Raw genomic sequence first — 23,528 nt, forward strand, 5'->3', positions numbered from 1 at the left:
CTATAAATTACCCTTGCAAAAGCAACTGCTTTCCCAGATATGCTAATTGAGCAAATATGTTTTAGAATATTTTACGGTTAAAACTTATGAGCACTAATCACAAGTGGTTAATCATTTCACTCCCTCATAAGTTATACTATTTTTACATCTTAAATTTGTAACTAATACAATATACTTTAAGAATGAATTAACTAATTCTTTCTCTGAAAGTAATAATTAGCACATCATAATGCCAGACTGCTTTTTATTCTAAAACAGTCAGACCAGTACATTTTATGTAACTGACCACTTGAGACAAGTACTTATGGTATGCTTCAGTGACCTGTAATACAGACTAAAGAAACAGAATTAGAAAAAAAAACTCCATGTCAAATTGATAAAATACAGGCCAGATCTTTGCCATTAAAAAGTACTGAGTGTTGGAGTAGGGAAAGGAGACGACTTGACATGCTTTATATAACTTTAAGAAAAGGTTTGCAATATCTAACAGTACAGAAAATAAAATCATTTGCTAATGTTTTCACCCCTAAGGAACATAAGATTGACAGGAAAAGAATTAAAATTTTGACTCTTATAGCAGCTATATATGATTATTTATAGTTATTTATAAATTTATAGTTATCTATAAGATTACAATGTAATAATCATTTTCACATTTAAATCCCATACATACCCAGCAACCCATATTAACAATGTCTGCATAATGAAATAAAATGATTTCTCTTTAGTGAAACATAAAGAAAATATGTTTAAAAGTCCTTATCAATTATCAGGCTAGTTAATAAAAGCTGTAGTTTAAGAATTGTGAGGTGCCCCAGGAGTCAATGATCTGATCTACAAGGTACAAAATTCATCCCCACACATCACACACAGGTGGTGTGATGGTTCTGTCTCCTTCAAATAAGTGGTGAAGGATGCTAAGGCTTTCTCAGGCAGCCAACCCCACTCCTTTGTATCCTTCTCTAGAAAGTGCAAACTACCCGGGCTTTCTAGTTAAGCCTATGTCCTTTGCCATATGGAAGATTTTAAATTATTTTAAAACAAGTATTATGCCTTTCTCTTAGTCTTCTATTTTGTAAAATCAAAAGACTCAGTTCCTGGAATCATTTGTCAAATACCATTATTTCCACTATCTCCCATCATCTTGATCATATTTTCCTTTATACATTTTAATATTTACTATTCTATGTAACCTAGTATTCAGAATAATATTGCATGTATGGTCTGCTTGCAACATAATACTACTATTTCCCATGATGAGCAAACTCTATATAATAATCATTAGTGCAATCTGACCTCGCTTTAATGTTTTTAGCAGCTGCTTGATCATTACTTGCTCATACTGTACTTGTCATCAAACGAAATGTCTATAACCTACTCCCAGGTCTATTTCATTGTATATTTGAAGAGAATTATTTTCCCAACCTAAAGTTTTAAATTTAACTGTAATTGAATATATGCACTATTGAAAGATACTACTTTGGCATAGTGTTATCATTGGTGTGTTCTGAATAACTATATAATATTAAGTCAGTTTTTCTAAAATAAAATTATCTTGGTAATTTGTTAGTTTTTTTTTTTTTTGCCTAGTGGAAACTGGAGGATTACCACCTAAAACATACATGGGTGGCTAAAATGTAGTTTAACCCTGAAACTAGATTCCAGTGAAATTTAGAAGATAAAAGGAGATTCACAGTATCAGATTAAGCTCTTAGGAATAGAACTGTAGGTTAAAGGAATAGGTTGATTCTTTTTCTACTCTTTGTAAAATATTTTCTAGCCCCTTGAGAAATACCTCTTGCATAAACATCTTTGCTTCTCAATTTAAAATTCTCTAAATTTTAAGAGAGAATTAAGACTGAATGAACTAAATAGCTGATAGTTACTTTACCAAAACTGTGTATCACATATTGAGTACAAACTTACTGCTATGATGAAATTTTTATATACGTTATACAAAAAGTAGGTTGGTATCATTTATCTCCATTTACAGGTAAAGTGTAAAATCATGTGCTATGATGTCAGCAAGTCTGCAAACTGAACATCAGCTCTACAACTTACTAGCTCAATGATTTTAGGCAAGTTTCTTAATGGCTCTGAACTTGGATTTGTACTTTTTCATGTGTATTAAGTGGGAATACTAATAATTATTTCATAGGGTTCCTGTAGTTATTAAATCAGCTAACACAGACATATATGGTGCCTGGCGTATACGTTCTAGTTATAAGCAGGCATTGTATAGAAGGAACTCCAATCTTCACATTCTCAATCAGTTATTCTAATTATTTCAATATGTTGGTAAAGATATAACATATCATCTTGCTGTTACCTAAGTATAAATTACTCTTAGTATGCTTAAATTTATGAGGTTTTTTCCCTCCTGTTGAGATTTCAAAATGTTCGGTATATGAAGAGTTAGCTTTTTTTAAAAGAAATCATTTTCTTTCCAAGCTTAGCTTCTCTTCTCAATCATTTTTGATGGTTAGACTGTTGAAGAAAGAAAAGGTATCACAAAGCTTTTCTCCAAGAATAATAAGGGAGATAAACTCATTTCCATCAACTTAGGTAAAGAAAAATTAGACAGTATATATCACCTGATTTAATTAAGGCTACTAAACGTATTATATTTTGCTGTAATAATACCATTTCTAGGTTTATTGAAATTCAGGAACCATGTTTTTAGTCACATGTAATTCCACACCTGAAACATCTGAGATGTTCAATAGAGGCTGGGGGAACTGATAATATACTATGGAGAATAATTTGCTCATCATCATACCCAAAGGAAAAGCAAATAAATGTTTGTTCCTACTGAATATGTAAATATTCTTGTAGTTCAAGAATGAAGCTATTGTTCCTTCTCCATTCAGCCATGGCTGGAACAATGATGGTAAGAAAAAATCAGGAAGGTACAAAGTCTCTGCATTAGAGTCAAAAGATTTTCTTGGGTGCTTCAAATACCCAAGAAATAGATCAAAATCAAGTGCTTATACAAATAGATCAAAATTTACATTTTAAATACATCATAAAATTAATAAAACAAAATGGATGTGATATCATTTAGATGCTACCGTTCTTACTGTAAAACACAAATTATCCACAATGCTTAATATGTACCTTCTAGAAAGTATTAAGGTAAAACAATTAACTTTTTAAAAATTCTAAATTCATCCATAAGATTATTTAAAGTGTACTCCTTTATGCAACTCGAAACTCCTTCCCCTTCCTCTCACTTTCTCCCCCACATACAATGTAAGCTGCTTATTAAAATAAAAAGTAAGGCAAATAGGTCCTCTGGACAAGAAGGGACAGTAGGCTACCAGTGATGGTGTCTATATTGTACAAGAATTGGTAACACTGAGAATTACTAATTAGGGCTTAATGAGAAATCAGTAAGAGGACTTCCCTGGTGGCGCAGTGGTTAAGAATCCGCCTGCCAATGCAGGGGACATGGGTATGAGCCCTGGTCCTGGAAGATCCTACATGCCGCAGAGCAACTAAGCCCATATGCCACAACTACTGAGCCTGCGCTCTGGAGCCCATGAGCCACAACTACTGAGCCTGTGTGCCACAACTACTGAAGCCCGTGTGCCTAGCGCCCATGCTCTGCAACAAGAAAAGCCACGGCAATGAGAAACCCATGAACCACAACGAAGAGTAGCCCCTCTTGCGGCAACTAGAGAAAGCCCGCACACAGCAACAAAGACCCAATGCAGCCAAAAATAAATAAATAAATAAATACATTTTTTTTTTAAAAAGAAAAATAAATAAGACTAGTAAAGTTTATGGTACTCCTTCAGAGTGTAAAATGCATGATAAAATAGTCAAATTTCACTTTCATTATCTATGGATAAGAGCAGCACAGTCTCTTAAAAGCTGTATTGAAATGAGGAGGAAAAGCCTGTCCAGGGTTAAACACTAATTTATGCAAAAGCCCCATTTTGACAAGAATCCTGTCAATGTCAAGCAGCACGTACACAGACAGCAGGACAGGCTGAAAAGCTCTGTGTCAGAGCTGGGATGGAAGTCGCCAATTTATGAAGGCTGTTATAAACCATAGGATTTCAAAAGTGTGAAAGAAAATGATGGAAATTTTTATAACTTTGCAGGCAATACTATTAGCTTAAAGGGAATGCAGTTCTTTCACTTTATAAGAAAAACTAGTTTACTTTAAAAGACTTGTGAATTTTTCTATTAGGGCTATATTGTAAGACTCTTAATACAAAAGTCTGTTATCCTAGTAACATTCAAACAGAAAAGAAAACTTTAACAGGAAATATAAAAGGAAAAAAAATTAATTCAAAGAAAAAGATGGTACAAGGAAGCAGTTTCAGTTTCCTTCCCAACTCCTGATCTGGAAGTTCCAATCAGTAATTGCTGCGGCAGTCAAGGGTCAACAAATATTACTCTGAGGAAGTGAACAATAAGGGAGGCTGCTATTTCTAAATTCTTGAAGGAAAACTAAAGAAATGGAAACAAAAGTAATTAAGAACCTATGTGCCAGGCATTTCAATCATTTGATGACTGAACAAAATATTTATTGAGGAGCTACTATGTTCTTTAAGACAACCAAAAGATTATGTATCTTGCCCAGGTTATGCTGGACTCTAAAATCCATGCTCTTTCCACACATCCCAGTAGATACGGAGGCTGAAGGAGAGAATTGCCTATCATGTTAAACTTTTACAAGACTTATATAAATAGATCAAAATCAAGTGCTTTCCATCTCATTTACATTTTAAATACATCATGAAATTATAAAACAAAATGGATGTGATATCATTTAGGTGTTATAGTTCTTACTATAAAACACAAATTATTCACAAAGCTATCTACTCTGAGCACCGCCTACTATGAATCACTCAATGAGAGAATGAACTATCCTGAAATGGCTACACTATCAATAAGCAGCTACTATACTTTAAATAAATTAGTGTTAAGTAAAGAGCTTAGAATAATGTTGGGTACAACATTAAGTGTTCAATAAAGTTAGCTATCATTACTCCTTCACAAGTGTAAAGTTCCATTCTTTATAATGTCACATACAACACAGTTTCTCTTTTATTGGTTTGAGTCAAGCAATTTGCATTATTCTAGTGAGTTACAGAGGTTGAGAACACATAAGGCTAAACGAGCCTTGATGTGGCACTCTACATTTACAAAGTGATTTTACACTTATTGGTGTCAATAACCAATGTAATACAAAAGTGAGGCTGAGAATCTGGTCAATTAGCAGAATGTTCATTTTTCTTCCAGTGAAGAAAGGAGCCCAGAGGCAATCTTCTTTACTGAGACAAATCCTACTAGCTTACCAAATACAGTACATTTGTCCTTCAATACCCATGAGTGACTGGCTCCGGGACTGCCCCATCATATCAAAATCTGTGCGTGCTTATATAAAATGGTACTATAGTATTTGCATATAACTGACACACACCCTCCTGTAGACTTTAAATGATCTCTAGATAACTTATAATATCTATTACAATGTAAATGCTATGTAAATTGTTGCCTGCATGCAGCGAAGTTAAGTTTTACATTTTGGAACTTCCTATAATTTTTTTTTTTTAATATTTTTGATCCACGGTCGGTGGAACCTGTGGATACAGAGGGCTCACTGTAATTGTCTTTATGAAATTCATCCAACTTAGTGTCCCCCACCCTTGGTATCCACAGACATGGAGACTCTTCTGAAAAATATTACTAATGAGAAGGAAAAGTATAATAAAGCAGTAAAATTCACCAATACAAATATTTTCACACCAGATTTTTCCCATTAACTATTACATGTTCCAAGACATTTACCCTCAGAGGCTTAGATGAATACAAACAATTCTGCTTTGTATATGTAATTGGCAAGTCCCTAAATTTACCTAAGAACTTATAATACATTTTAAATAAAGGATGTTCATCAATTTCATAATTTGATAAACCTCCTAAGCTCTCTTAGGAAAGTTGAAAGTAAGTTGTTGAGGCTCTTTTTTCAGAAATCTTTATCAATATTTTGGTATGGTAGCAATGAGAAAGGGCTGTCCACTTCAATAGCAGAATAAGAATATTCCATGGTAGCTTATAAATTAACTCTATGATTGTGAACAGCATGTGTTCTTAACTGGTTTCATATTTGGATTTTGTTTTATAGTTCCATAGCTAGACAACTCTTTATAACTGTCATACAAATATTATGATGAGCATTTAAAAATTTTTTTCCTTATTTAAATCTGTGTCCATGTTAGGAAAATCTCCTTCTGTAAATAGGTCAGTTAATAGAAAAGTCAATAGGTTAGGTTTTAAGAGATTAAACAGGAGTTTAAAAATTTTCTACCTTATTTTCTTCTTTTCTCTTTACTGAGATAAGCCACTCTAAATGAACATTTTAGTAACTATCACAATTTTTAAACAATGATATCTCTCACATGCTTGCACACTTGCACACCCAAACACACACAGGGTCACTGTGTCTTCGAATGTTCAAATACCTAATTAACATTTTTATCTATTTAATGTATCACTACCTGGAATGAAGATTAGCTCAAGAAGGCCTGAAACTTTTGTTAACATTCCTAGGATTATACTAATGTTACTAGCAAGAGCTTAAAGCCATTTTCACAGGGCATTTTCCAATACTGAATTCTGCTGAGGTCCTAGGGTAATAACATAGTCATTATGACTGTGCAGACTTTCAAATATCAGGTCCTTAATGAGAACCTCTACTGAAAATGGGCTGAGTGGTTAACTTGTTAGTTTCTACTTAATAAACTTGTAAAGTTCTTCTCATTTTTATATCCACTTAAACTTTTCCTGCAGCTACTAAAAGACCAGAAACTGAGAATGAACTCTCACAGAATGCTTTGCGCGTAAGTTTTACTAAGGGTTGAAAACTTCTGCTGTGAAAATACATTCTTGGTCAGCTTCTTCTCCCATTTTCCCGGGTGGTTTCTAAATCTTTACATCTCTCTTCAAAATTCCTCTCCTATTCTTGACCTCATTACTTTGAACAGATGACCTGCTTTTACTTGACAGAAAAGAGTTCATTAGTGAAGGATTATTCACCTTCCTTCCCTGAAACCCAGCTTACTCTCATCCATACCTATATTTACTTCCTTCCTCTCTTCTCTTTAGTACTCCTCAACATACCCAAAGTCACCCAAAGTGATCGTACCCCACTTTCTCACCACAGCCTGGATTTTTTTTAATCCTTACACCTATTTTTACAACCTCTCTTTCTCTCTTTTCTTCACTCTGCCTTTGATGTAAACATGCTTGGATTTTCACCCTGAGCTCCTTTACTCCTTATTCTCTTCTTCTATCCTCTTTATCTTCACAACCAAGATCCTATAAGTAGCCTAACCCTCATGTTCTTATGTCCCACTTACTGTCAAGAAACCACAAATTGTCATGCACATCCACCATTCCACTGAAAGTGCATTCTACAGTTATAAGAACCTGTCGATTGCCAAATGCAACAGCCACTTTTCAATTCTCACCTTCCTTGACCTTTCCAGCATTTTATACTGTGGATTAAGCATCCCTCCCCATCTGCCCAACCCCCTGTCCTCCTAAACTACAGCTACTTCTCAATGTCCCTTCCTACCCCTCAGCTGTGAAATTCCCTGGAAGTTGACCCTTGCCTTCGTCTTTTCTCTTTTTACACACTTTCCTTTTTCTTTTTACACACAATCTCACCCATACTCTTTACTTTTGCCTAGACTCTGACGACTCCAAAGTCCCCATCTCTTGCATTAACTATTGCAATAACTGGTCTCCTTGCTCTCTGCTTTCACTGAAACCCATTTTCTATACCACAGGAAATAACCTCTTAAAGCAAAATCACATCATGACACTCCCCTACCCCAAATCCTTCATTGGTCCCTATTCTCAGATATAAATATTCCAACTCCTTACTGTAACCCACTTGACTCCCCATCCTTCAAACCACCTGCCTTTGCAGCCAGCCTCATCTGCTGACACTTGCTACACCCAACCTATACTGCTGCCAAAATACCTCACCCTACCATGCCCTCCTACACTCTTTGCTATTCTCTCACACATTTTTTTCCCAAGCTAAGTCCTTTAAAACTTTCGAGACTCACATTAAACTTCATTCATTCAGATTTAACAGGTACTTATTGAAAGCCTTATGTTTCAGGGACTGTTCTGAATGCTCAAGTATTAGCTGAGACAAAGTCCCTGTTCTCACATTGCTTTCACTTAGGGGTTGGAAGGAGGGGCAGGATATGCAGAAAATAGAGCAGGCAAAGGGGATAGAGAGTTTGTGTGATGGCACACTGCTGTTTTATAACACGATAGTTAGGGAAGGCCTCGCCTCTTCTATGAGTCAGTTCCTGACTGAGTTAAACACGCTCCATCTATGGTGCTTTACTTGCTGGGCTCCTCTGCTAGTCTGACTCTTTTAGTGTAGAGACTGCTCATCTATGCATTGCCATTGTCCAGCATGCAATCATTCTAAGGAAATGTGTTGTGCTGGGCACTGTTCTGGGTGGAGAGATAAAGTCACATAGTAAGTGCTCAAAAAGTTTTTTGAAACAGATTAAAATATATTTGAAATTATAAGTTAATAAGAAAACCTCAAATATAAAAATATCACTTTACAGTTAATATTTTAATAGTGTATCAAAAAAAGGGACAAAAAGTCAAAGTATCATAATTATATACTAACATATTCCCAAAATTATGAATGTTAAGTAAGTACAGGCATACCTCTGAGATATTGCAGGTTTTGTTCCAGACCACTGCAATAAAGCAAATATCACAATAAAGGGAGTGACACTAATCTTTGGTTTCCCAGTGCATATCAAAATTTATATTTACACTACACTGTAGTCTTTAAATGTGCAACAGCATTATGTCTAAAAAAAACAAAGCACATACCTTAATTAAAAATTACTTTATTGCTAAAAAATGCTAACCATCATCTGAGCCTTCAACGGGTTGAAATCTTTTTGCAGTAGTAACATTAATGATAACTGATCACAGATCACCACAACAAATATAATAGTAAAGTTTGAAATATTGTGAGAATTACCAAAATGTGACACAGGGACACAAAGTGAGCAAATGCTGTTGGAAAAATGGTGACAGTAGACTTGCTCGACACAGGGTTGTCACAAACCTTCAATCTGTAAAAAAAATGCAGTATCTGCAAAGCGTAATAAAGTGAAGTGCAATAAAACAAGGTATGCCTGTACGGATTAAATAAACATTTCATAGGAGAAATGTATTTTGCTGTGCATTTGAAAGCACTTGGGAGAGACTGAATTCTGAAGTGTTCTGTGGATAGTGATTAAGAGAGAATTTTGTAAGGAATTGGAAAGTAGGTTGTATGGATAGACTGAATGAAGGTGGTAATTTGTATAGGTAAGTCTATTGGTTTAGTTGTAGGAGTATTTCATTTACTAATTATAGACAGGAACAAGTTCAAAGATCATGGTATTTTATCATGGAAAACCATAATCATGTTGTTGTTAACTTCACTGAAGGCAAAGGGCAAAATTAGAAAGAAGTTATGTTTTTATTCATATTTCTTTTTTTAAACTCCCATATTTTCAGATCCTTTTTGCAAATTTTAGGGATTTCTTTTTAAGACTAAAATTCCCTAATCATGATCAACTTTCTTCTTGCTAATTTTATTGCTTGCTGTTACTTTTTCAAATAAAAAATGTAATACAAAATTATAGAAAGTTTATAAAATTGAAAAATAAGTATATACACATATACAGAGTCTGTACATAATTCTACTACACTAAAACAACCACTATTTTGAGGGCATTCTCAACTCTATAAATTGCTTTCATTCAGTCATCATAAATATTTCCCATGATATTACAGCCTTCATAATGATCTTTTATCACAGTTGTAAAATATTTCACCCAGCTGATGAATGATGCTTTATTTTACCATTCTTATTGTTAGGCATTTAAGTAGTTTCTAGTTTTTCCTGTTATTGCTGCAATGATCATCTCTCAGAAATTCACTTATTCCTTTGATCTTTCACTAGCAGAGATGAACAACTGTGGGATTGTTAAAGGGAATGAACACTTTTAAGGCTTAGAGAAAAATCAGAAAGATCACACCAATTTACACTGCCATCAGCAATGTATAAAAGTACTCGTGTCACTGCATCTTTGCCAGCATGAACATTATCATTTAATTTTTTCCCATTAATTCACACATTTAACACTGTTATTAATTGTTTCAATTTGCATTTGATTGCCACCAGAGTTCAATATTTCTAATTTTTAGTTAAGAAAGATGACACTGCTACTTCAGCAAGAAACCATATTGAGCATAAGTCAATGGTTCAAGGCTGTAAAAATAAAATAAAATAAAAATTTTAAGAAAGTTAATCTAATCATGACATGAGTAACTGTTATTGTGCTCCATGGTAATTAGGCATTAATGGCAAGCAGTTAACATAAGGGGCTATTATTACTATTATTGACACATAGCCAAATCAAGCATTCTTAGATTATGTGGGAAGGCTGGATCAAGTACAGCTACAAGCTCTCGTTATGGCCTCTTAAAGATCCCTTGATCTGAAACCAGACGTGATGCAGAAGGCAAATTCTCTTTCCTCCTTAGCTCCATGCAGGCTCTATCAACTGAGCACCCAGTAAAGACAACAGGTGTTATAAATTTAGTTTGACTGAGGGTAGGCTAGAGTTTACTGAGAATCAAAGATGAGGCCAAGTCAGATATAACTCAAAGAGCTGACCAAAGAAATGGCCACTAAATCCCTTGTCTCCTCTCTATGATTATTCCTCAACTTAGGATCTAGCTTATCAGTGAGATTTCAGAAGAAGTTTTAACTCTGAACTATTTCCATCTCCTTTCCCACAGAGAAAAAGAAAGGACAAGAGACACAATCATATTCCCATTTACCCAATCAACCTTACTAACTAATGGAGAAGTGATCTGGGTAACACGATTTAAGGGACTTCTGCCAACACTGTGCGAACTTCCATGCACTGGAGATTTTTCGACGTTTCTAAGTGCACAATTCTGAGAAGATTAAAGAAGAAAGGTGAGAGTGGGAAGGATAAAAAGGGGCAACACAATCCACACTCTACAACGAAGATTAATTTAACCAGTCTGGTTTAATATTCTTAGAATACTTAAGTCTGAAGCATGCAGAGGACAGGAATAAGAGTTCCAATATGGAGAGGATACAGGGAAAAGCAAAAGTTGTTGTCATTTTGGGCTGCTTTAAAAATGCATAGCCAAGGATACCAGACTATGGAAGAACTGGGAAGAAGAAGGCCAGGTTATGATAATAAAATTTTAAATTTCTATAGACCTTGGGAGTTTACAAAGCACATTTCCTTTGATCATATTACTTAGTCCTCACAACAACCCTATACTGAAGCTGAGACCCAGAGACATTAAATAACTTACCCAAAGTCACATAGGTAGTAAGTGGCAGAGCCAGGACTCGACCCAGGTCTTCTGACTCCTTCTGTGCATTTCCAGCTCCCCTGGAGCTGAAGCAGGGGCAAAAAGGGAGGTGGAAGTAATTTGCCCAAGACTAGCCTTGCCCTCTCCCCTTCTTTCAAAGGCCAAGCAGAGCAGACATTTCACTCTCTCAGTGACCCCTTTTCATCAAATTCTTTCAGGATAAAGCACACAGAATCTGAAAATGTTCCTCACCCTCGGGTCCAAGAATGGCAACTGGCAGTAGACAATGTCGGAAGTATTTTTGCCATTTATGTGAAATTTATTGGAACTTCAAAGAATAGCAATTATCGTTTCAGAAAGCAAAACTTGTTCTTATAATTGAAATTATTTAAAGCAGTTTGCTTAAAAAATTTTTGTTTAGCAGTTTAAGTCAAACCTTTTAAATTATACCATTATGAAAATTATTTTGAAAAATGCTTAAGAATCAAGATACCAAATCTACATTTAACCTACTCTGTGGTCATTTTTTTTCCTATCTTAAATACCTTCCCTCAGTGATTAATTTCATTAAAGCAATTATAATCATTAGAATGAACAGAATATTCAGTCTTTTCGTAGCCAATTTTAAGTATTTTTAATAAATCAATAGGAAAATGTGCATATCATTTTCCTGAAATTTAAATCTTATATTCATTTCTAAATTATATCTAAAATGCTTTTATTGTAGTCTTTTATAAGTAATTTTCTATAAAAAAATTTAGAGTTCTCAGTCTCAAGTTTCTTGTATCATTCCTTAATTTTTCTTAGGGAATTATATATTTTAATTTTAAACACATTCAATGAGAATTTTTCTTTGCTTTGCTTATTTCCTAAGAATACAAGGATACAATTTAAATGGACTGGGCGTGTGACCAACGTTTTAGCATTTCTAGATCATTTTGTAATCAGCTCCACTACATCTCAGTCTCAAACAGTCTTTCTATTTATGAGAACTACTATCAGTAAGGCCAAGTGCTTAGTATGCATTAACACTAATCAGGGCACATAAAAGATCAACCAGGGATATCTTTATTTGTGCCCAAAGCTTTTAGAGGCTTTCTGAACTACTACTCTCAAGTTCTTGATCTGTCTCCCTTTTCTATTTGCTTTAAGACTTCAATTCCATATTTTAAAAATCTAATTAAGTCTAACATTCGTTTGAGTACTGATGGTCAAATTCAGGAATTCTTAATAAGATACATATTAACTGATCACTTTATAAGGAAAAAAATACACTAGAATACTTTTCTCCACATTATTTTAAGCCTTATTTACTTAAAACTTTTCAAGATAAAATGCTCATTATATTCTCCTTAATCATTCATTAAATAGTATCAAAAATGGCTACTAACATTAAAAAAAGATAACAAGTCCATAAATTTTAGAATTTGAACCATATAGAAACAGAATGAAACTGACTTCTAGTATCTTACTTTGAATAATAAGCTCTTGGGTAAGCATGACCAGGAGGGTTGAGCCTAATTTCCCAATCACATGATCTGGGGGAAAAAAATGAGCACACTTCAGGCAAAATAAAAATTCCAATAAAAAGCTGTTAAAGTTAACACTAGTTTTAAAAAGTCAACTTTGGCCTTCCCCACTTACTTCCTTCACACCATACCATTCATTTAACAGGCATAACAAAATTATAATCAAGAACCATGCCAACAATGGTTCCCAGACTGGAACCATGCCAGCCAGATAGAGGCCTTATTAATATTTATTATGTGGCTTCTGGAAGGAAGGAAATTTATCTTCTACTTGTCTTATATCCTTTTAATCCCTTGCATATATAGGCCAATCTGTTTTCTAAAGTAGCTTTGTTACAAAAAGCACTCAGAATACTTGTGGAAAAACTATCATATTAAACTGTTACACTCAGGCTTCATGTCTGAAGTAATAAGGGTGACCACTAGGACTACATTAATCATTCAACAAATAATTACTGACCTCTTTCCACTGTTTCAGCCACCAAGTCAGTTCATATGCTCACTTAAAATCAAATCCCCTTAAGCTCTAAAACAAATGGTACTTATAGTATATACCTACTGCTTATTAACAGATACCTTTGCACTTTCACTAGCTTTATCCAACCATACATTCTGCCCTTGTTTATAAGTGCCTGGAAAGGATATGTTTCTTAAAATAAGAATTTTTTCCCCTCTAGATCTCTCAAGTGAGCTCTGGAGTTAGATCCAAGATTATCAATTCATCTTAATAACTGTTACAAGGAAAATGAGAGATCTTCTGATCTCTTGAACAGAAGATCAAGAGCAGTTAAGTTTAATAGCTTGTTTTCTCTGAGGCTTTTAACAAGCTTTTAATTAATTGAAATAATACTAGTCAAAGGCTTGAGAACACACTAGCCTATTAGTAAAGGAGCGATACAAACGTTGAAACAAAACAGAATTTTTGGTATTTTAGGAGTCCTCTTCTTCATTTAAGAATGCCCACACACTCAGTGGAATTAACTTGCTTTGATACTTTCTTTTGATTCAGTAGCCAATGTCAGTTTAACAAAAAAAAGTATTTCAGATTTTGCTTTAGGCTAGATTATTGGAGAATAACAAATACAATACCCAAACAAATCATGACAATGCCTTACTGCTAAAACATATAAAGATCATGTGGGTTATTAGGCAAGAATTAAAGAAACAGCAATATTATAAAAGCTACAATGGGAGTTTTCATGAATGAAAATTTAAAAAAGTTAATACATAAATGTTTCTAGAATTAGAGTTAAGTTAAAATTAAATTAAATGACCAGTGAGTTGTGTATAATTACATGTAAAAGAAGATCTCAAATTTATTTTTATGTAATAAAACCCTACTACTAATGGCATAAGTACTTAGAAGGGACATAAATTTTCAGAAGTATATTTTGTCCTCTATTCATAGAAAGGTAAAGAACCATGGAACATGTTTGAGGAAAAACTGCCTTTTATATAATTAGTCTCTATTTATAACATAAAAGTACAATACTATATTATTAAGAAGAAGTCTGGAACATCTAAAACAGTGTTTCTGAAGATAAATCTTCACCGTATTTTAAAAATGTGAAATTTGAAAACTACAAAGAAGAAAAGAGGTACAATGTTTTTCAAAGTACCTCCTGTAGACTTTCTATAACAAATTTTATACAGGAAAAAAAAAAGGGTCCCATGAGCAAATAAGTTTGTAAAGCAATAAACACTATATATGTCTCTCTCTTGGAGATTTAAAATACATATTAATCTCTTACTGGCTCAAAGAAGTCCTGTAATCAAAAAGTATACTTAATTTTTTAACCCAGCATTTTCCAAATTTATTTAACCAGGAAACAGAACTAACCCTGAGCTAGATGGACTAGGCATGAAGAAGTATGTACAAAAAAATAATAACTTTTAAATTCTTATGATGGTCTGAGCTACTTAACTAGAACCTCATCATTATGTTTACTCTTAACAAACTATATGGGATTTTTTTGTTTTTTTTAAGGCAAATAAAATGTACTCACTGTTGCAGAACGTCCTGTCCCTTCTGAATGGAGCTCTCAGCCAACGACAGGCCACTACTAAGGGAGTTATTTCAAACTAAGGTGTAAAACTCTTGCCAGTATTTCCCAAGTTTAATGGAACTGAAAGCTATTAACACCAGAGTGTTTCTCACAAGGAGACAGATCAACTCCACTCTTTTTCTAGAGGTGTGATAGTGAAGCCTACTGCACATGATTCTAGAACAAACAGCATAGGTCCAGTAAAGTTCAGGAAATTAGGATCAGTAGGAAGGGGTAATAAACAAATACATCAAGAGATACCACCCACTAAATGTGAAAAGAAAATAAAGTTTAAAAAACAAAGTCAAAAGGATACAATGATGTTTAAGAAATAGAATGAAAACACAGAGAGATGACAAATAAGGTGACAAAAGCAAGAGTACAGAAAAACACAAATGACCATGTAACGTTAAAAAAGAAAATGGACAACTGAAGACTCGTTATGGTACGCAATCAAATATGTATCATAAATCCTCTTTTAGCCTATCACCAACAAAGTTCACAACCACTGACTTTAGAATTGGAAAGATGCATTGTAGAAGCTCCATCTGAAAGGGAATAAAGCAACATGTTTTTCTGCCTTTTTAGGTATAGATGGAAGAGGCTCAGAATTTCACTAGAAACTAAAACAGAACTGTGTGCACTGTTTTTTTTTTTTTTAATTCAAGAAAGATGCCTCTTCAGATTTATAAAAATCTTTAAAACATACTGACATGAGTGCCTAGTCAAGGCACATGCCCAATATAATACTTTAACATCTTTGGGAACAAGAAATAAAACAAAACAAAAATATTCCTCATATTCATTTATTTTACTACTTTATTTCCTGTGCAATGAGTATATTAGCAAGTCTTCTGCACACATATATAAAGGAATTGTAAAATTCAGTGCAGTTTGAAATTACAGTTTTAAAAATCCGGGTAAGTAAAGTAAATGAAAAAATAAAATTTACACTTGAAAGAGAACAAACCTTGGGTCTATTAAATCAAAAATGTCAAAGGAAAAAATAAGTTCATCTGAAAATCCTAGCCCCCTTCAGCTGTAGATCATACCCAGGATGCCTCCTAAGACTACTTTGAAGAAAAAATAAAAATTATACAACATTTAGCATAAGTCTAAAGCATCTCGGAATTTACTTCTCAATTGGCCAGCACCATAATTCAGGAGTCCATCCTTTAAGTTGCTATTAATAAAGGGGAGACTTAGAAGATAAAAGATTAACATAATAGCTATAGGTATTATTCATGTACACAAAAAAGATTTTTCAAACAGTTATGCTAACTTGATTCTTAATATTTAAATAATATAAGACTTAAATTGTTTTATGAATTATAATTAAAGTTAGAAACAAATCAAAAAGACAGCACATCTTAGGTAATACCCTGCCATGTTATTTCACTTTGGGAGTTATTTTACCTTCAGTAAAAAGGAACATGAAATAATAACATGATGTACTTTCATTGCTCAATAAAGGAAAACTCAGATTACCCAGAAACCTTTTAAAGATATTTTTATATACAGTTCCTTTGAATAGATTACAATACATTAAATTATCAAATAGCAAAATTCAAGCAGTACTTTTGTACAGGTTCTTAAAATAGCATACTATTTTCTTAGTATTAATTTAATGGTGAAATAAAATGTCTCTTGAATAATTTAGCCCAGTCAAAACTAGTCTCGAGATTTTCATAATAATCTCTTAGGTTTCATAATAATCTCAAATTCACAAACAGAATTTGGGATTCAGGAGGTAGATGTCAACAGTATTTAAGTTGATATATCAATGTATATGGCATCATTTATGAATGAATCATCTCTCCCTCTATGTCAGAAGCTTTCGTATCTCTAGTAAAGTCCTTCTGTATAATCCACAACCTCCTGTGAGAATTGTGAAAAGCTGGGTGATAGATTAAGAAATAAATAAAGCATATCAAATACAACCAAACTTTATTAAAACAGAGCTTAAAGATATTACATGGAATCCCCCAAATTCCATCACCTATAAGGTGAAAATTATGTTCTTAAATGGGGCTGAACTAGCTGTACAGTTTCCTTTTGATTTACTCTGTGTTTACACTGCAAAAGAAAATGAGCATTGCCTATATGGCAATCTCAGAAAGGGAAGTGTCCCAAAATATGTACAGTGGAAGAAAATGTATTTCAGTATTTCACTGACCTTACTCAAATTATGCTTTTAGTGCAGAAATTTAAGTATGGTAAATTATACCCACTAATTTATTTAAGAACTTATTATCAGAAATGAAAAACCTTCTGGACTATGATCAAATAGGTGTCTGCACTTTTTACTGGATACTAATTGGCAGAACCTCACTGTTACATAATTCTAATTTCCCTTTGAAGTTAATGGTTTCTATAACAATTGTCCTCTTTTTAATATCTATTATGATCTTTGATATCAAATACAAACTAGATATAGCCTAACTTTATTACTATATCATTAAAATTACTAACATGACCTTGTTCTAATACATTTAGGATCCATTTTAAGTCATTAATTTACATATCAAACCTCTCAATCTCCTTCCTCATTAAATAGGTTAGGGGTTTTTGGGGGGGTAATATGTTTCTCTTTAATATTTTTATTAGTGGTAGAATACTTTGTTTTTTTCCAAACATTATTTGAATTTGAAAAGGTAATTTTTAAATGTGCTTCCCAGGATGTCATTATAAAATAAATTTTGCACAAAGTTACTTCAAAAGTAAAACTTGAAACTGATAGTTCTTTTTTTAGCTAAAACTGAAAAAGATATACATTATAATTATTTTTAAAAGAAACCCAAACCCATCTAAAAAGAAATTTACTTTTTAAATCAAGTAGATAAATAGATAGGAAATTTTAAATAGATAAAATTCATTAAACGACACTTCCTTCTTCTGTAATAATTTTGTCTTCAAATAAGGTGAAATAAAATAAAGACCTAAACATTATTTAAATTAAAAATCAGTAAACAAAATTTTTCCCACTTATATCTTGTTTTAAAGCTTCAAGAGGTAAGAATGAACACTCCCATGAGATATTTAAGTTTGTTTCACATAATTGGAAATATAACTTTCTTCTAACTTTGTGGGCAGGACTTTTGTGTGTTTTGAGTACTAACATATATTCCTCACCCAGAACAATACCTAGCACCTAACATACATACAATGAATATTTGTTGAATAAATAAATATGCTAGAGAAAAACATTTAAGGTAGGTTAAAAGACAATAACAATCCATCTGTCACTTTCCAGAATTACTGCCCAAGATGATGTGTATGCTAAGGTCTTAGAACTAACCATTATCAATACAATCATAATTTTTCTAGTTGGAACATTAACTGAACAAAGATCATTTCCTGATACTATGAACCTTTAAAAAGAAAGTTTAGAAATCAGCATGTTCTAAAACATTTCTTGGGATATATAAGTCTCAGTGGCATATTAAGTCATAAATATTCTGGAAAATCAGGACTTGACACTGTCCTTCCAGGTTTAGAAAAGTGATTCAGAAGCAACAACACTCTAAAAACACAAAAGATTTGTCTGAGCAGCAACGCCAGGGTATTTTACAGTAATTCCAAATTGCCTGTGGCATCTTTTTACTGGTTTCCTGATATTAGTTTTAGAGTTAAAAAGAATAAATTTGAAAAGCGTCTGCAGGAAACACAAATAGGTTTCCTTTGCCCCTAATGTTTTCCCATACAGTGGTCAAAAATATAAAATAATATTATGGTTTTCTCCCTACATAGTTTTACAAATAATATGAGATTCCATAATGCTTCATTTACTTTGGTAAAATAAGGAAGATCCTGCAATATACAAAGAACATTTAAAAAAAAAAAGAGGATTTATCCAGTTAAGAATGAGCTGTGGGCTTCCCTGGTGGCGCAGTGGTTAAGAATCCGCCTGCCGATGCAGGGGACGCGGGTTTGTGCCCCGGTCCGGGAAGATCTCACATGCCGCGGAGCGGCTGGGCCCGTGAGCCATGGCCACTGAGCCTGCGCGTCCGGAGCCTGTGCTCCGCAAAGGGAGAGGCCACAACAGTGAGAGGCCTGCGTACCGCAAAAAAAAAAAAAAAAAAAAAAAGAATGAGCTGTGAATCTCACATTAATATATGATAGAGTTTACTATAATAAAGACACTAAAATTAAGACAGAATATTTTACCATAGTTAAAAGATCCAGGTTTAATCTAGCTAGAAGAAAAAAGTCAAGTATGACATAACATAACAAAAAGTTCAGTAGATCATTTTGGAGGAAATAAAGTATTTAATCATAATCAGAACATATATTTTTACCATCTAAAATATCATCACTGAGTATGTTCTGGAAGTAAAAAGGTACATCCAGATAGAAGGGGAAAATAGAAATTTGTCTACAGACTGATTTAAGGCAATTAGTTCTTAAACTTCATGAGAAAAATATTAATAGTTAGATTTAAACTATTAACTTGATTTTTATTCTAATTTTCCATATAAGAAACTATTAACTTAGTCATTGAATCTCATTTCATGCTTTTTATTTAATAATTTATCCTTACACCTTTAAGAGACAATACAGACAACTGATTTCTATAAAGATTGTTGGTTTATATGCAGGCTTCTTGGTTATTTTTCCTGCAAACTATTAAAAAAATTTCAATGAATGATCATTGCTACATTTAGGAAAAAAAGAGGTTTTCCATAATCTTGTGCCAATAACAAACATAAACCTTAACAAAATATACAAAATCATTTCACAATTAAAAAGAGTAATGTACATATGTAGTGCAAGAGTTGAAAAAAATTAAAAATTACACAGTCCATAGTGTGAGTGAATAATTGTGCTAAGGCTTCTAACACCTCGCTATCCTTTGCAGCTCTTTAATTTTTCTAGTATGACTTATCAATTAGAGTTACCTTCTTATTGGTATAGTGAATGTTTTGCTTGGATTAACTTAAAACTTGTTACAATTCCCAAGTTACAAAAAGAAAAAGTGCTCATAGACCCCAGCATCAGCACTCTCAGAGGATAAGAGAACTCTACACTAATTCTATGTTAAATGTACTGACAGCCACATAGATTTTCTTCAGAGGCTTTTTATGTATATGCGCACATATGTATTTTTTTTTTAAATGGAGATGTGTGGGCTTCCCTGGTGGCGCAGTGGTTGAGAGTCCGCCTGCCGATGCGGGGGACGCGGGTTCGTGCCCCAGTCCGGGACGATCCCACATGCCGCGGAGCGGCTGGGCCCGTGAGCCATGGCCGCTGAGCCTGCGCATCTGGAACTTATGCTCCGCAACGGGAAAGGCCACAACGGTGAGAGGGCCGCAGACCGCAAAAAAAAAAAAAAAAAAAAAAGGAGATGGGTTAAGATACGTTAAGCTGGTGGCTTCTATTTATCAAGAAGGAGCTGCTTCTACAACTAAGTCAATTATTCACACAGATAAGGAAGAAAGGATGATCTTATCCTCAATAACACTGTTCATGATCCAAAAATATCTGCTGTATTAATTTATGCAAAATCATAAAACATCAACAATCACTTGGTTACTTGTAAATAGGAGAAAAGAAATACCAGAATCTCCAAAAGATTTAGTAATACTATGCTGCTTCTACCTGAAAAATATTTCACGTATCTTATGAAAGATTTTTAAGTTGACTGCAGAAAAAGTAAATAGGTTAAAAAAGAAAAATAGCACAATAAAGCCTAGAAGCGTATTCACAAGTAGGCAGGGAGAATATGAAAGTATTGCTGTGGTTCAGAATCACTACATGGGCTGTCACGTGATAAATTTATTGTCCAGCTAAGTTTACAAAGACCTAAAATCAATAATACAGCAATGAGGACTATTAAGGGGAAAAAAGGAAAAGTCACTGACTGTAGAAAGAAAATGATCACTTCAGTACCAAACACCTCTGAAAGAAAAAGCTACAGTGAGGAATGAGAAATGTGCTCATAAGTTACATCCACTCTGGAACAGAAAGAGGAAGTAGAGAAGAAACAAAGTAAAGAAACTTAAATTTTTCTTTAGGGAGAAAAGAATAAAATTAATCTTTTATTAAATCTCCTAAAAAAAAAAATGTAAAAATTTTATTTTGACTCTGACTGTAATGGCCAAAAACACTGGGATCACATGATGAATAGCAAACTAGGGTTCAACTTCTACAAATAAAGACTCAATAAATACTTTTACCATCAAAACTTCATTAAGATGTATTAATGAAAAAGAGAATAAATGAAAAGAGAATAAAAATAGCCATCACATGGGAATCAAAAGGGCAAAAGATAGTTACATCAAGTTTCTCTAAGAAAAGATATAAATTAGACATTGATGGTATTTCAGTCTTTTAGGGAAAAAGCAGCTAAACTTTAGAGGATGAGAGTGAAGGAAAGGATCTCTTAAACGTATGAATGTTGTACTGTAAAACATGAAACAATAAGCTACCTAGAAAATGATCATTTTTCTAGAATAAAAAGGTAAAGAATAAAGATCTATGGACCCAAATATGATTGCTGCTACTAGGCTTTTTGTTGTTGTTTTATTTATCTTTTTTGGGGAGGCGAGAGGGAGCAGTGACACAGAGGTCATGACAGAAAAATCTAGAAAGACCAAAGCTAAACTAAACTAAAAGCAGTTCATGAGAATGTATGCTTCAATGATGAAGGCTACTGTCTAGATGATATAGTTTTCTAGTATATTTTTACATTTTAGGGAAACAGCAACAAATTAGGCTTCTAGCGATAAGTTTATTAACAGGTATCCACAAATTACAGAAAGGAAATAAATTAAAAAAAAAACTTTATGAAACAAATTCTAATATGCCTTGCCCTCCTGTTTTTGCCCAAATGTAGCTGAGAATCTATCTATGTAAAGTCACATAAGTTCTGTATAAAATGGACTCCATGAGGCCAATACAGTCTAAATTACATCAACAAAGTCATCACAGCTTTGACATAACATTTGGCAACAAAATTAATCAAATAATTATTAAACAAAGATATTTAAATTTAATCTGCATATATACATATATAAATATACGTGTAGTAAATGGAGTATGAGTTCATATATAATTTAAAGTGTTTTTCTTAATTTTACATGTAACTAAAATAATAAAGAATATACATGTATCCAACAGAGACTTAAATTTGACAACTGCTGGACATAATTTAGTCAAATTTAAAGTAACAAACTCGGAAAGAACAAAATATGCATAAGAACCCATAAAAACATATACACATTTTTGGCCAACATATAAATAAGGGCACCTATTTCCAAAGCATAATATAACAAAGCATTATACAAGAGAAGCAATTGCAATGCATTCATTTTTACTGTAGTTCAGTGTAATTATTAAATTAAAATCTTACTTTAGGAGTAGCCGGTTTTAAGCAAATTCAAAATATTTTTCCACTGGCAAATTTCGTATTACTATGACTAATCTTTTAGAGCTATGTATTTCCTTCAAAACAGCTTATGCCTTTGTACAGAATTTGGATCACGTACCCATGCCTCTGTCTGAATGGGCCTGATGTTGCTTAGTAGCACCTCTTCATAGTTTCCATAATCAATGAATTTAACAACTGCTGTCATACCTGAAGAATGAAGAGCTTCAACTTCTGCTCGGTAAAACTGAGGAGACAAAAATGAGTTTTAAATATGACAATCAATATTGTCTACAAAGGGTGATACATGATGGAAATGTAAGTACTCAAAATGTTACAATATTTGTATTTTTTGAAAGCTCATTTTTTAAATCAATTTTTATTGAGACATAATTGACATATATCATTGTATTAGTTTTAAGTGGACAACATAATGATCTATGTATATACTGTGAAATGATTACCACAATCAGTCTAGTTAGCATCCATCACCACACAGTTACATTTTTTTTCTTATGATGAGAACTTTTAAGATTTACACTCTCAGCAACTTTAAAATATACAATATTTTAAAGAAAATAATTTTTAAGAGAATAATATTTTTAAGAAAGAAAGCTTACCTTTGGATAATCATAAATTGGCTAAGAAAAAGAAAGAAATTCTCTCAGCTTTGTGAGTTCTGACATACGTACACTGAGCAGTAGTAAGATTTCAGAACTAAGAGGGTCAAAAGAGAAGAACATTCACATGCTAATGGGTGTAAAAAGAACTAGTGTTATGTTTTGTTGTTAGCCATTGAAGCCCTTTGACTAACACTGGTAAGATGATTCTTATGTACTAATCAGAATATTTAAGTATGGAGCAATGTATTTAAAAAACAGAAATATATGACAAAAAAAAAAAAAAAACCAAAGTAAAAGGCTCATTGTTGCAGTCATACAGGCAGCTGTGGTGAAGGAAGGTTTTCAGGTAAAAAGTAAGCACATTACTTATATCCAGGATTTATAGGATTTGAGATATTGTAAGACCGGACACTTTTATTTCATCTGTTTACCCAGTGTTCCTTGGCTCTTGGAAGCAACACACATTAACAAACTCACTAGGAACTGAATTTACGTAACAACTGCAATTTTTAAATTTATCTGTTGAGGTAACTGGGAGTAGGTCAACTAA

The 23,528-nt window shown here is 33.2% G+C and overlaps 1 protein-coding gene across 2 annotated transcripts in view; it reads right to left on the bottom strand.

Annotated features, from left to right (window-relative positions):
* Positions 1–23,528, bottom strand: part of TDRD3 (tudor domain containing 3) — a 196,720-nt gene that overhangs the window by 18,199 nt on the left and 154,993 nt on the right. For both annotated transcript variants that reach the window (XM_029210057.1, XM_029210058.1), the window contains one exon: positions 22,477–22,602. In XM_029210057.1, coding sequence (XP_029065890.1) covers positions 22,477–22,602 — 126 coding nt within the window. The remainder of the gene's footprint in view (positions 1–22,476; positions 22,603–23,528) is intronic.

This window comes from Monodon monoceros, unplaced genomic scaffold, assembly GCF_005190385.1.
Source record: "Monodon monoceros isolate NGI ecotype Baffin Bay Population unplaced genomic scaffold, NGI_Narwhal_1 Super_Scaffold_8, whole genome shotgun sequence".
Taxonomy (NCBI): Eukaryota; Metazoa; Chordata; class Mammalia; order Artiodactyla; family Monodontidae; genus Monodon; species Monodon monoceros.